Source organism: Talaromyces stipitatus, genomic scaffold (assembly GCF_000003125.1).
Source record: "Talaromyces stipitatus ATCC 10500 scf_1105507295555 genomic scaffold, whole genome shotgun sequence".
Classification (NCBI taxonomy): domain Eukaryota; kingdom Fungi; phylum Ascomycota; class Eurotiomycetes; order Eurotiales; family Trichocomaceae; genus Talaromyces; species Talaromyces stipitatus.
Genome location: NW_002990116.1, coordinates 2650930 through 2664383, shown reverse-complemented (window position 1 = coordinate 2664383; position 13454 = coordinate 2650930). Strand labels below are relative to the sequence as shown.

Below are 13454 nucleotides of genomic sequence, written 5' to 3'. Positions count from 1 at the left end.
TTACTATCCTTGCTTTCCACCTCGAATTTTGCATGCAGCGTTATATTAGTTTATTGTACAATAATTCTTTAGACACAATGTTAGCGTTGCGTTTTATATTATGGTCGGACATCACTAATCACATCACCCATAACTTTCCTCCACGTCTTCGACCAGACCGTAAATTTATCCTCTTCGGATGTACTCCACGGAGTAACAACCAACTCAATCGCTTTGTCAGCAGTGACCTTCGCCAGCCCCAGAAATCTGATACAATCATCTAGATTGTGCTCATACAACGATCCAGCAGCCTCGTCCACATGATCCGGTACGCTTTGCAGATTGGACGTGAGAGTCTCCAGTTTCCCGATTTGTGTCTTGTCGCTTGTTGTCAACCCACCCTTTTTGAGTCGATGCGTGATTATAGCTGGATAAATCTGGGAAATGGGTTTGAGTGCGCGAAGGAGGGATTTTTTCTGGTTGCGCAGGGCTTCCATTCCCTCATCTTGATCTCCATCTTCATCTTCGCCGATCTTTGTGGTCGATTCGTCGTCGTCATCACTACCCATCAGCTCCTCAAACCCGCCATCCTCATCCTCCGGATCCCATTCCTCCAATTCATCGATGGCGTCTTTGACGAGATCATGCCATTCCTGAACTCTCTTGGCCACGTGGCCCACAACGCCATTCACAACAAGCGTCGAAATCGAATCACAAACATCCCATACCCGTCCAGTCTGGGATGTAATCACATCCTTTTCCGATTTTGATAATTCCTTTTTCTCCTCATTATTTGTGTCAAATTTGTTCGCGACATCAGTAATCTCCCGAACCAAAGCCGCAAATTCTTTTAATCCCGTCTTGACAAGTATCCTCGCCTCGGTGGAGAATGCCTTCGTGTATTCTCCAGGCGTCAACAGCAATGCCGCCGTAACCATCGAAGGCATCACCGAATCATTCACAGAGACCAGACACGTCGATATCGCCGATGGTGTAAATGGGGATGTGATCGCGAGTAAAGATAGTTTTGTGACTTGTGCTCGGAGGGATTTTGTGCTGTTTGAGAGGAGGTTTAACGGGTCTGCTGGCCCCTCAGTTGTAGTGATGGTGGGAGCATCTTCGGATGTTGTTGGTGGGGTTGTGTCGAGGGTTGTTTGGAATTGCTCTGAAAGTATTATGGCAGTATTTAGTAGTGCGTGAAGTTTCTGAGACATTTTGATCGTTCAATGTCTATTCTGTGGTTGCAATATATGAGAAAAGAGTGTATGCTAATCCCAAGTGGCACTTTTTATCTGCACTTTTTGAAGATACCCGTATCGTCTCCACATTACTAACCTACTTCAGGCTAGGCTCATCTCATCTCGTTTCTTAGTAATATTTTACCTCATGTTTTCCTTTTTTCGAAGCAGATACTGAAATCAATCCTCAGTGGTCTACCGGATTATGATTGGCGCTTGTCACTGCGATAGCAGCAATTCGCGCTAGAACAGGGTTCGACTCCCTGCTGGGGAGATTTTTTGCTGTTTTTTTTTGTAGGTTGTTGTCTTGTTGAGGGTTTGTTTTTGTAGCAAGCTTTTTGGGGCTTGTAGGGAGGAGTTTTCGGTCAGTTGGGTGCTTAGTAGAGAAGTCACTTCAAGCCAGCGAAAGTAGAGTAGCAATTCACCTAGGAGGGTGACTAGAGACATCATAACCCTCATCAACGTTTGCAGAAGATCCAAATAGGCAACCCTGTGCTGGATAAGTTGCTCCAGCCCTAATGATCTGCCCTAATTTCCAAATCCGTAAAGCTTGGATGGATTAAATCTGCATTCCGCTCCGCGGCTAAGTACTTGCTTCCACGACCTCGCTTTAATCAAACTCCAGACATATATCGCCATGCCGCAAAATAAATCCATTTAATATCTAGTTTATTCTCTCAGGATGGTCTCCAAACCCCGCGCACCTGCGAAACAGGCCGCGCCCAAAATCCAACCCCTACCCGATAAAACCTTCATCATCGACAACGGCGCGTGCACTATCAAAGCAGGGCATGCCCCAGCCCACTTTCCACCCCAAAACGCAGACGATTCACTCTCCGCATGCGTAGCCATTTCCAACGCAATCGCAAAAACACGCGATAACCGCATCTTTGTCGGCGCACAGCTCTCAACACACATCTCCGACTGGAACGAAGCCGTATTCCGTCGACCGGTCGAAAAGGGTTATATAGTGAACTGGGAAGCTCAAAAGGAGATTTGGGAACAGGCTTTCTTTGATGAGAGGACTACGCGTAATAAAGATGTTCGCGTGGCGGATCCGGCGGAGACGACGTTGATTCTTACGGATACGCCGAATGGGTTGCCGGCGCTGCAGAGAAATGCGGATGAGATGGTTATGGAGGAATGGGGCTTTGGTGGTTATGCTAGGATTGTTGGTTAGTTTACCGTCTCCCAGGCTCATTCTAGAAGTATTGTTGATGTGTATAGGGCCTACGTTGAATGCTTGGAACGATATACATTCGATATTTGGCGACCCTACGAATAACTCTGCAACGGATATCTCTCCAGCGGAATGCCTACTAGTCATCGACTCCGGATACTCTCATACAATCGTCACACCAGTATACAAAGGCCAACCACTTCAACGCGGTATCCGAAGACTCGATTTAGGAGGTAAACATCTCACCAACTACATCAAAGAAATGGTCTCGATGCGGCAATATAACATGGTCGACGAGACGCATATCATGAACGACGTCAAGGAAGCAGTATGCTACGTCTCTAGCAATTTCCAAGGCGATATGGAAAAAGTATGGAAAGCGACAAAGGCTCCCGGCCAATCCCAGGCCGCTGCTTCGGCTGAGGGTATCGTTGTGGATTATGTACTTCCCGATCCGACTGCGAACAAAAAGGGATTTGTGCGTTCGCATGACCCTTTGATCAATGCAAAAAAGCGCAAGAGTTTGATGTCTGGCTCTGGTGATCTCGTCACTGAGGATTTTCTTGTCCTTGGTAATGAAAGATTTACTGTTCCGGAGATTCTATTTAACCCTTCGGATATTGGTATGAGGCAGGCTGGTATTCCCGAGATTGTGTTGCAGAGCTTGTCTGTTTTACCGACGGGCCTTCATCCTGCGTTTTTGGCCAATATTTTGGTCGTGGGTGGTAATGCACTTATTCCCGGGTTTATAGACAGGCTGTAAGAACTCTCTTCTCTCTGGGCTTGTTTCTATACTGATTATCTTACAGAGAAATGGAAATTCGACAATTGGCATCTGCCGAATGTCTTGTGCGTGTGAAAAGGCCAAATGAGTGAGTTCTTGTTCATATTCTGCTAGCATCATCATATCATCGAGCTGACTCGGTCTAGTCCCATTCGCTCCACATGGCTAGGAGCATCGCGTTTCGCTACAGATCGACAAGAAGTGGCATCTGTTGCTATCACGAGACAGGAATACCTCGAATATGGATCTGCATGGGCTGGGAGACGATTCTCGGGAGCTGTCTAATATAATATTGATGCTTTCTATTCATACACGGCGTTTAGGTTAGATTGTTGGGAAGAATGTGTTATTATATGATACCCGAATTAGAAAATGCAAGTAAGATATTCATCATTTTGGCCGCTTTTACAGTAATTGCTCATCAATAACTGCGGAGTGTTACGTCTAATGCCCTATTACAGTGGACAGGAACATGCTATGTCTTGGACATCGACATACCTAGACATTCATAGTTCAACTCTGCGATACCCTCTATAATACATAGCTCAGATGCCACAATATCATTTAGTCGTCAAACACATCAATACTCATAAAATCCTTTACCACTCTTCTTACCCAACCAACCGGCATCAACCATCTTCTTCAACAAGCCTGACGGCCGGTACTTGCTATCTCCAGTCTCTGTATGAAGAACATTCATAATAGCAAGACAAGTATCAAGGCCAATAAAATCCGCTAAAGTCAATGGACCCATCGGCACATTTGTGCCGTACTTCATAATACTATCAATGTCTTCCCGGCGACCGATTCCGGTTTCCAGACAGATAATAGCCTCATTGATATACGGCATAAGAATGCGATTGGCCAGGAATCCCGGCGCATCGGCAGAGACAGCCGGGATCTTGCCCATGCGCTTGACGAATTCGAGAGCCGTCTCAAGAGTTTCGGCGGATGTTTGCAATCCAGAGATGATTTCAACGCCTTTTTGGACTGGCACGGGATTCATGAAATGCGTAGAAACGACACGAGAAGGAGCCTGGAGATCGTTGGGATCCTTGGTTGTTGATGCGGCGATCTTGGTGATTGAAATCGAAGACGTGTTTGTAGCCAGAATGGCATGTTTGGGTGCTATTTCCGCAAGTTGAGAGAAGATGGCGGCTTTGAGATCGGGGATTTCGGGGACGGCTTCGATAACAAAGTCGACGTCTGAGAGGTCATCGAGTTTGGTGCTGGGGATAAGGCGGTTGCGGGCTTGGTCGGCGGCTTCGCGGGAGATGCGCTCTTTGGAGACGTCTTTGTCGAGGAGTTTGTCTAAACAAATCCAAGATGTTAAGAGTCAATGGAGATCTATTGCAGAGGATATCGGCCTACCGGCAAATCTGAGTCCCTTTTGTAAACCGGCCTCCGAATTGTCTATCAAGACGACGGGTATCTCTGCTTTTTGAGCTGCTACTAAAGCAATACCAAGACCCTTGGTTCGTCAGTCATAAGTCTTCTCTGCCTACCTATTCAAGACAATAAACATCTGAAGCTCACCATTTGTCCTGCCCCAATAACACCCAATTTCTTAACCTCGGCAGCAGCTAACTTGTTTGTCGATGAGCTGAAATAGCGATGGGCATTGAGCGCCTGGCGACGAGCGCCGTGTCGAATAGTTGCAGACAACATCCTGAGCGTGTCTTGTATAGTACAGTCAAGGTCTACATCAGCAACACAAAAGATCACTCGGTATATAGTCAATGGACCGATTAAGCAAAACGCCGACAGTCCGAGGCCTTACCCGACGTCATCGGCTATCGTCGGATAAACGCATCAATAGTTTCGCCGAGATCCGTGGTGACATGTGATCTAAACTTAATCAAGAACGCGTTGACGCGTGCAGCTCGCGTTGATTGCTTATCTGATAGTGTCCTGTTGAATTATCTACGTTGCTCTCCACACGACGATAGGGAAAGACTTGAATATCGATATTGATATCGTGATGGTGAAGTGATTACACTCGAACTCACCATGGAACTCGACGCCGTCGCCGTTGGACGTGATGTCCAGGTCGTGGACCCTGAAGTGCGCGCGCATGTGTACAGTCTTGTCACTGCTGTAAGTGTCTACTAATCCTCCTATACAAACCAAGTCCTGACGAAATGATTGATAGCTTGGAGGCTTCAACGGCGAAGATGTATCGAAATACAACCTCGGAGACGACGCATTGGCATGTTTACGCGATATCAAGAAATGGCTCAGACTGTACGACGACAAAACGAACCGACTGGATGTTGCACGATGTCTGGCAGAGGCGAATATCGTGAATGGCGATTTATTGCCGATTTTGAATCTGTGGTATAATGGTGAAGGGCAGAAGAAAAAACATTTGACTCGTGTTGCGTTGGCATGCTGTATGAAATTGGATATTCCTTGGCAAAAGACAGAGTGCTAATGTGTATGTAGTGGAATTGCTCGTCCCTCTAACCTGGCCAGTGGAAATTCATGGCCAGATGACAATCAATCACCATCGACACACTCCATATCTGCAACAAGCTCAAGTGCAATACAAACGGGGAATACTAGATCAAAATACCGGTCTACAGACTCTTCGCGCTGTCATCCAAATTGGATTGCCAAGCTTTACCATGCCAAAATCTGAGCGGACCAGTAGAGATGATGGGATCTTGAAACTGATGTTGTATCTGTTGCGAAACGTCGCTATGATCTCTGCGCCCAAGGGCCTAGTTACCGACGCTGATGAGGAAGAGACATCAAGATCTACAACTATCAATGCCTTTCAACAACAGAATGTTTTTGCGCTTATACTCACTATGTCCGCCAATATAAGCGAGGACTTTAACTTTCAGGACGTCGTGCTCTTGGAGATTTTGTTTCATCTCGTGAAAGGTGTCGACGTGCAGAAATTGTTCATGAATGACACCGAGCGCAAGGCGAAACATAATGATGAACTTAGTGATCTACTCAAAAAGGAATCCGGCGTCAAAAGAGAATATGCCAAAAATGCTCCGACTCGTCATGGCCGTTTTGGAACTATGATCTGGGTGAAACGGGACGATGCCAAAGTGTCCACAGTTTCTGGGCAGGATATTCTAAAAGACGGCCAAATTGCTTTTAACAAGATGGATCAAACGAAGAAATGGAATCGACCCAAACACGGCCGTCGGCAACAGCCTGAAGCTGCCAGTGGTGATTTCACTTTGAGTACGCATCTTACGTCTACTGCAACCAAAAATCTCCGGACATTCGTGGAAGAATTTCTCGACACAGGCTTCAATCCCCTTTTCACGCATGTTAGGAAGGCTATCGAGCGTGAAGCTGATAGAGTTACTGACATCAATACGCGGCAGTTTCTCTACGTGGTAGCTTGGTTTCTTCAAGCCGAACGCGAACGACGCAGCTATCAGCGAAAGCAGAATGAACGAAACAAAGGAACATCCAAAGAAATTGAGCCGGATAATTTCTCCTTGGTAGCAAGCGTACTCAATCAGGAGACTTTTGTCTTTCTCAACCGCGCAATGCAATACAGTTTCGATAATCATGAATGGCAAGATCTCAATGCAAACATGCGCTGTTTCACACAGATTCTCTTGACGATTCAAGAAATGGCCGCCTCAACCTTTGAAGAAGATCAAGAGATTGCAGAGAATACTCTAAATCGTATCTTCTACGAAGAGACTACACACGACAGGATCATATCCATAGTGCGAGGCTACAAGGACCAAGGTTTCGCTTATCTAGACGCATGTACCGAGCTTTCTCACGTCTTCTTGAGGATGCTTGAAAATTACTCCAAAGCGAATGTGGATATGCAAGTGCGATCGAAGCGAAGAGCAAGAGCAAAGAAGACAGATACCGCTGGCCAAGAAGCAGATAATGAAGAGAATGTTGACTCCGAGGCTGAGGAACTTGCTGATGCAGCTCGAGTTGCCAAGGAGCGCAAATTCGACTTTAAACGATTCTCAGCGAGGTTCTGCAGCCAGAAGAGCATTGATACGTTTGTTCAGTTTACAACGTACTACCGGGATCTCGATGATGAACAACTGAAGCGCGCACATCGCTTTTTTTATCGGGTTGCCTTCAAGCAGGAATTGAGCATCCTCCTTTATCGTCTTGACATTTTGAATCTTTTCTATCGCATGATAAAAGGGTCGGAGTCGTTGGACTCCTCCAAGCCCATTTTTCGAGAATGGGAAGAGTTTGTCAAACAGCTCACCCGAAGGATGATCAAGAAGTTGAATGAACGTCCGGCATTGTTCACAGAATTGCTTTTCAGCAAGATCAACGCTACATTATTCTATCTTGAATATGGTCATGAGAAACAAACCATCTCTACCGGCGGTACTAGGCCACCTGCTGAACTTGAAGTCCATCCACGTGCAGGCACGTCAAGGGATGAAAAGTTGAATGTAGTGGTCGCTGCTATGCTCATGGATGGTCAAGCTGATCTGGTCAAATGGCTCAGCGAAGCCTTGAGGTCAGCTGCAAACGAACGCAGTTCTTGGGAAGCTGAAAATGAAATACGACAGCTCGAGTCACCGGAAGCAGCTGTTTCTCCCAGTCCCCTCATAGGTATGTTGTAGCACAAGTGCTCGAGGACGTCACTAACAACTTTCTAGAAATCAAGTCTGACAATGACTCCATCCGGACAGCTACGTTCAGAAACGGGCGTTTGAGGCTGCTTATGACCTCGGTCGGGCTAGAGCGGTTAGGAACAGAGGATGTAATGGGAGCTTCTTGGGTGGTTCCTGCATCACTCGACTCTGCTACTCTTAGTGCTGTCAATTCAATCATTGAAAAGGGACTGGAGAATCCTGTAAAGGAGATTGACGGACTCGATCCTCGCGATCAACTGCGACGCAAACCTACGGCAGAACCCAAAGAGACTTACCAAACAACATTGGATGTAGACTTTGGCTCCGAGTCGGAGGGCGAAGATGCAATTCCAGAGGGACCACTCTTCCCACCAAATATTCGATCGAAATCGAATGCTCTGAAAGAATTAAAGGAGAAACGTCGCAAGCGCAGCAAACGCGATGAAGACAAAGAGCCTCTAGATGATGCAATTCTTGAAGAACGCCGTCGTAACCGCGAAGAAAACGCACGAGCAAGACAGGCCAAGATTAAGAGTGATCTGTTTGTTCACGATAGCGACGACGAATCGGATGAGGAAGCAGATAGAGCGTTTTTTGAGCACGAAGAAGCTGTTAGAAAGGCTCAAGATAAACGCGTCCGGGAAGCTCTGGTCACAAAAGCACTAGAAGAAGATGCGGCTAATGAGCAATCAAAGAGCAAGAAGACTACTCGTCGTAAGAGACGCGGTATGGACAATGGTGAAAGTGATAAAGATACAGATAGCGAAGGTCAGAAGAAGCGACGGGTCACCATAGGCGGGTTTGAAATGAGTGACGATGAGGAGGAAGACGACGACGTCTTGATGACAGGAGTCGGCGGTGATTCTAGCAGTCAGGGAGTTAATGGGGATGATGATACTCCCCCGACATCGACAGAACATGAGGAGTGGGATCTTGATAAAGAACTTGAGCAACATAAGTCAACTACTATTGAAGCTACCCATGATAGTGACTCGGAGGATGGTCCAGTAGCGGCTAATCGTCGACGCGCGCGAGCTGGATTTGTGATTGAGGATGACTCTGAGTAATGCATTTCTATTATGGATGATACCTAAATTTATTGCATAATGATTGATGACAAGACCCCATTCGGCACATGATGTTTCTATGAAGGCGACCTCCCGTTCTCGTGAATATCAGTATAGTATGGAAGTAAATGCTGTTGAAAGACAGAAAATGAAATGAACCTTGAAGAAGCCTATATGGATCTTGAGGCTCAATTGTTGTTCAAGTTATGAGTCATCTCACGCCTTATGACAAATCCAATGTCTGAAATAGATCGGGTAATCAATCACCCAGACATAAATTCCACAACATCTGTCAATCTTCTTAACAAGCATCTCTCGCATAAACCACAAATTGAAGCAGAATCCTAACAGCTAATAACTACTCGTATTCAGAAAAATGTCACCACAAACCATTCCCTACGTGACTCTCGACGTCTTCACCAAAACCATTTTCGAGGGAAACCCCCTCGGAGTCGTCTTCCTCCCTTCACCCACAGCCATAACTCAGAAACAAAAGCAACAAATCGCCAAAGAATTCAACTATTCAGAAACCATATTTGTGCACCCTGTTGATTCGCAGAGACCTACGGCGCAAAGGATTGATATCTTTACTACGACTGATGAATTGCCGTTTGCGGGCCATCCCACAATCGGTGCTGCGTCGTGGGTTCTGTTCCTATCTGATGACAATGTGTCCAAGGTGAACACGATTTTGACCAAAGCTGGTCCAATTCCTATTTCCTTAAAACCGACAAAATCCGATGAAGCCTCTGCTCTGATTCCGCATAATGTGAGGATTCATCAGAAGAGGTTCCCATTTCGGGAATTGTTGAGATTACATCCTTCTGTTGAGCCGTTTCTTAACGCTGCCGAAACTGAAAGCGGGAAAGGATTCCCAATTGTCTCGATTGTGAATGGTATGACACAGATTCATGTTGAGTTACCGAGTCTCGAGGCACTGGCAGCTGTTGGACCAGCTGTGGGGGGAGAATCTGTTCCTGTCACTGATATCACGCAAGGCGGTTATCTGGATGAAGGGTGGGGTGGACATGGCCACGTCGTTGTATATTTCTATGTCAGGAACGTTGTGGATGAAGTTACTGGTAAGAAAGTCATAAGGACAAGAATGTTTCTAGAGTCAGAGGAGGATCCGGCAACGGGGAGTGCGGCGAGTGGGTTGGCTTCATATCTTGTTTTGAGTGATGCTGGTGCTGCTGGCCAACTGCAGCATGATTTCCATGTTGTGCAGGGTGTAGAGATCGGACGGAGAAGTGATATTGGTCTTCGAGTCGTTTTGAAGGAGAAGGGTGAGGGAATTGAGTCGGTTGAGCTGAGTGGAAGCTCGGTTAAGGTTGCAAAGGGTGAAATAAGGGTGAATTAATCAATCATTTTTTCATCAATGCTACCTAGGTAGAAAATTTATATACTCCGTATTTGGCAGATATATAAGTGTTGTTTGTAAAGCTGCCAATGGTATTGTTTGTTGATATGTCAGGTGCCGCTTATGAACTTCGACTTTTCAAATAAGAGACTATTTGTTCATATCGAGTCACAAAAAACATGCGCTTCCGGTCTGATTTCCAGACCAATACCCCAATCTCCTCGGCATAACGACAAGGACCCTCGTATTCTGCAAGGGAAGCAAACTCTTTGAATAGAAACCCCGGGGTGGCTTTGATGCGGTCTCTTTCGAGTTGCCAAAGTCGAATTTGATCGACTACTGTAGGCGGTAACACTGACCGCGGTAATCCAGCTGTATTCGAGGTGGATTTGACTGCATCTTCTTTTCGCATTTGAGGATGTGCGTGAGTGGATAGGTAGGATATGATTTGGTCGGCTGTGATGCCCATTTCAACTGCACGACGGATGGATTGTCGCGTGATTTTACCGGTGACGAGGTTGGGGAACCGATATTTGAGTGTTGTGAATAGCGCAATGAGAGAAATTTGAAGGGGTGATGATGTGTATGCGTACAGGCGGTAATTTGTTTCGATAATGATGAATCCAGACCCTGGTTCTCCTGTGGCAGCGTTCGTCTGAGCTGATAACGCGCTGGACATCGTGTTACTAAGGGCACTAGAGTCGGAAGTGAGTGTAGTTGCTAATCTTGTAGGGTAGAATCGGTCGGCCTCGGCTGCTGAGGGGTATTGATATACAATGCCAAAGTCCGTCAAATCGGTCAAAGCACGTAGCTGATCCGGTGTAAGATGTTTCTTTTCATACGACTGGCCAAGCTCTAAGCTGCTCAATAGAAATATGAACGAAAGAACTTCGACGTCATTGACTTGCAATGCTTTGGCGCTCTCAACGTATAGGATGATAATTTGCCAAACTTGAGTGTTGACATCTTGTAGCACAAAGGCGAAGCCATCTTGGGTGATATCGACTCTGCCGTGGTGAATTTCGACGAGATGGCCAGCCTGTAAGAGCTGTTTCACACCTCGACTAAGACTAACAGTTTCGCGAACACCCGGCCCGCTGGTTCCAACCATGTATCCCAGAACCCCTTCCCATTGCCTCCGAGCATATTCGTCAAGATCTGCAATAGACACGGGATTCGGATCAGGGGTTGAACAAGGCACGCCGAAAGACTGTGAGTTTTCGGCACCAGTAAGAGCTTGTCGTAAGGATGAAGCGAATGGATTCGTCACCATGTACGCTCGGACTTGATTCGAAGTCATTGTATTCGTCATGATGTGAAGTCTTCCGAGGATGGATATAGCATGGTCCCGCTCTCTTTCGTGTGTTAGTTGACTGCCATTCTCAGTCCCATTCATTTGAAGTTGACAAAACTCACTTCTTGCTCTCCCCTTTGATCCATAACTCGAGATCTGCCGCCGGAAGAGGGTCTCGCATATAGAGCAGTGCCATGACAAGGCATTTTGCTGCGTTCCCATCAATTAGAACAGAATATTCAAACAGATTTTGCTAACGCACCAAGGTCGGGAAGCATGCGTCGGAAGATTGCAAGAGCTGTAGAAGGCTGTTGGTACAGCTTCTGAAAAGTCACGCCAGGCAGCTGCTCCAAATATTCAAACGATCGGTTGGTTGAGGCGGCCATTTTGCCTGTACGCTCAGGCTTCCCGCCGCTCTATTCTGATCAGGATATTTTCATATCGTGGTCGCCAAAGCTGAGTATGAATTCAGATTTGACGACGAGAGGAAAGGGAGGGTGTGTTGTCGAGGTGTAGTGGCTATGGATCGTGTCGTAATTATTTCTTTGGCTTCACTTAAAGATGATATGGTGCTAGTCCTTTTGAAGACTAGCGCATAATCTCCCCGGTTGTTTACTTGACTCACGTCATTGGCCGATATCAGATCTCTCTATTTCTACTCAGATGCTGAACTATTAAACACCAAGCCAAGATGTCTGCTTTAAAATTTGTCAATTCTGTGAGTTTCACGCCTCTCGTAAGTGAGAACCTAAGGACTAATAATCGCGTATAGGTCTGGCAGTCCTTTCGGGCCACATCCGGTCTAGAGCCGAGGTTGGTAACTGCCCGTATCAAAATATATCAATTGATCAGTTGAGTTAGACAACGGAGACTAATAAGACTGTTACCTCAGACTTTTGGATGGTGTAAGTCTCAAGTCCACCATACGCCGATAAGGTCACGCTGATACTAAAATCATGGATTATAGCTCAGAGTGACTGCTGCTCGTCCTGGTGTCGTGAACTTTGAACTTGACATTGAGAAGCAGCATACGGTATGCTCTCGTCTTACACAAGTTTCTGCTGGCAATTTCAGATGGCTGATATAGAACAGAACAGGTTAAGCATTTTACATGGTGGCACTATTGCCAGTATGGGTATGTCAAAAGAGCCAAATTGCCTCCCGATTGAATCATGAATCAACTGATATTTGAAATCCCTAGTCGATCTTGGTGGTTCGCTGGCAGTTGCCTCTAGGGGCCTATACTCAACTGGTGTATCCACGGACCTGAATGGTGAGAGTGTTGGGTGACCAGAACTGGGAGTTTGATAGTCTGACCTTGTCGATAAGTCACTTACTTAAGTTCCGGTGGTAAAGTGGGAGACACGATCAAAGCTGTTAGTGCCTGAATCATCCCCTACTGACCTATAGGTGGGAAAAGCTCATTGCTAACTCGTTTCATAGGAGGTCTCATGCGATAAGTGTATACCACATCTTTCCTAAACCGCTAAATTGTGCTATGAAACATGGGACACTAACCATATTCGCAGTTGGCAAAACGCTTGCATACACATCCATCAAATTCATGAATGATAAAAGCGAAGTCTTTGCTCGCGGAAGTCATACAAAGTAAGATAAACCCCTGAATTTTCGGGTTTGGAATGCTAGCCTTCGATTAACGTGAGGCTATTTGCAGGTATATTGCTCTTGCGTTTAAGGATCCAAAGAATATTGTGGAAGAGCTTAAGGAATCTAAGGAGTAGAGATACTACCTAGATATGACTCTATTGGAAGTACCAGACCATGTCGTCTTCATCTTCTTCCTCTGTCTATAGATGAATAAATCATTATATACCAATACACCTGAAGGGCCTGGCTATAACAACCTCAGGAATAGAAGCTTTTTCCAGACTTCGGAATTTAAGCCATATCTACCTAAAAGATAACACAGTTAAAAAAAGAAGAGCACTCCCATATC

General features: G+C 46.0%; 7 protein-coding genes across 8 annotated transcripts; 4 read left to right on the top strand and 3 right to left on the bottom strand.

The window, feature by feature from the left end:
* Positions 1-30: 30 nt before the first annotated feature.
* Positions 31-1193, bottom strand: TSTA_120820 (uncharacterized protein; the record flags this gene model as incomplete). Its single annotated transcript, XM_002482285.1, has 2 exons — positions 31-1035; positions 1057-1193. 2 exons carry the CDS (start codon positions 1191-1193, stop codon positions 99-101), a joined length of 1074 nt encoding a protein of 357 aa, XP_002482330.1. The 3' UTR covers positions 31-98.
* Positions 1194-1842: 649 nt separating this feature from the next.
* TSTA_120810 (actin family protein) lies at positions 1843-3490 on the top strand. The gene is made up of 4 exons (XM_002482284.1): positions 1843-2392; positions 2445-3156; positions 3207-3269; positions 3328-3490. The coding sequence occupies exons 1-4, from the start codon at positions 1900-1902 to the stop codon at positions 3464-3466; spliced, it is 1407 nt and encodes a 468-aa protein (XP_002482329.1). The 5' UTR covers positions 1843-1899; the 3' UTR covers positions 3467-3490.
* Positions 3491-3658: 168 nt separating this feature from the next.
* On the bottom strand, positions 3659-4922 carry TSTA_120800 (3-hydroxybutyryl-CoA dehydrogenase, putative). Its single transcript, XM_002482283.1, has 3 exons — positions 4718-4922; positions 4553-4652; positions 3659-4492 (listed from the first exon to the last, which is right to left on the bottom strand). Exons 1-3 carry the CDS (start codon positions 4847-4849, stop codon positions 3762-3764), a joined length of 963 nt encoding a protein of 320 aa, XP_002482328.1. The 5' UTR covers positions 4850-4922; the 3' UTR covers positions 3659-3761.
* Positions 4923-5092: 170 nt separating this feature from the next.
* Positions 5093-8922, top strand: TSTA_120790 (DNA repair protein (Tof1), putative). The gene is made up of 4 exons (XM_002482282.1): positions 5093-5278; positions 5334-5574; positions 5627-7753; positions 7801-8922. The coding sequence occupies exons 1-4, from the start codon at positions 5192-5194 to the stop codon at positions 8841-8843; spliced, it is 3498 nt and encodes a 1165-aa protein (XP_002482327.1). The 5' UTR covers positions 5093-5191; the 3' UTR covers positions 8844-8922.
* Positions 8923-8996: 74 nt separating this feature from the next.
* TSTA_120780 (phenazine biosynthesis-like protein, putative) lies at positions 8997-10203 on the top strand (the record flags this gene model as incomplete). Its single annotated transcript, XM_002482281.1, has 2 exons — positions 8997-9037; positions 9216-10203. 2 exons carry the CDS (start codon positions 8997-8999, stop codon positions 10201-10203), a joined length of 1029 nt encoding a protein of 342 aa, XP_002482326.1.
* A 121-nt stretch (positions 10204-10324) lies between these two features.
* On the bottom strand, positions 10325-12011 carry TSTA_120770 (TFIIH and nucleotide excision repair factor 3 complexes subunit (Tfb2), putative; the record flags this gene model as incomplete). The annotated part of the gene is made up of 3 exons (XM_002482280.1): positions 11760-12011; positions 11620-11707; positions 10325-11558 (listed from the first exon to the last, which is right to left on the bottom strand). Exons 1-3 carry the CDS (start codon positions 11881-11883, stop codon positions 10325-10327), a joined length of 1446 nt encoding a protein of 481 aa, XP_002482325.1. The 5' UTR covers positions 11884-12011.
* A 147-nt stretch (positions 12012-12158) lies between these two features.
* Positions 12159-13393, top strand: TSTA_120760 (PaaI_thioesterase family protein, putative). Of its 2 annotated transcripts, none has more exons than XM_002482279.1 (10): positions 12159-12215; positions 12270-12310; positions 12390-12402; positions 12465-12530; positions 12590-12632; positions 12699-12770; positions 12854-12873; positions 12941-12959; positions 13027-13105; positions 13173-13393. In XM_002482279.1, exons 1-10 carry the CDS (start codon positions 12189-12191, stop codon positions 13237-13239), a joined length of 447 nt encoding a protein of 148 aa, XP_002482324.1. In that variant the 5' UTR covers positions 12159-12188; the 3' UTR covers positions 13240-13393. The 2 variants fall into 2 exon arrangements, with proteins under 2 accessions (XP_002482324.1, XP_002482323.1); XM_002482278.1 differs by having other exon boundaries at positions 12827-12873.
* Positions 13394-13454: the final 61 nt, after the last annotated feature.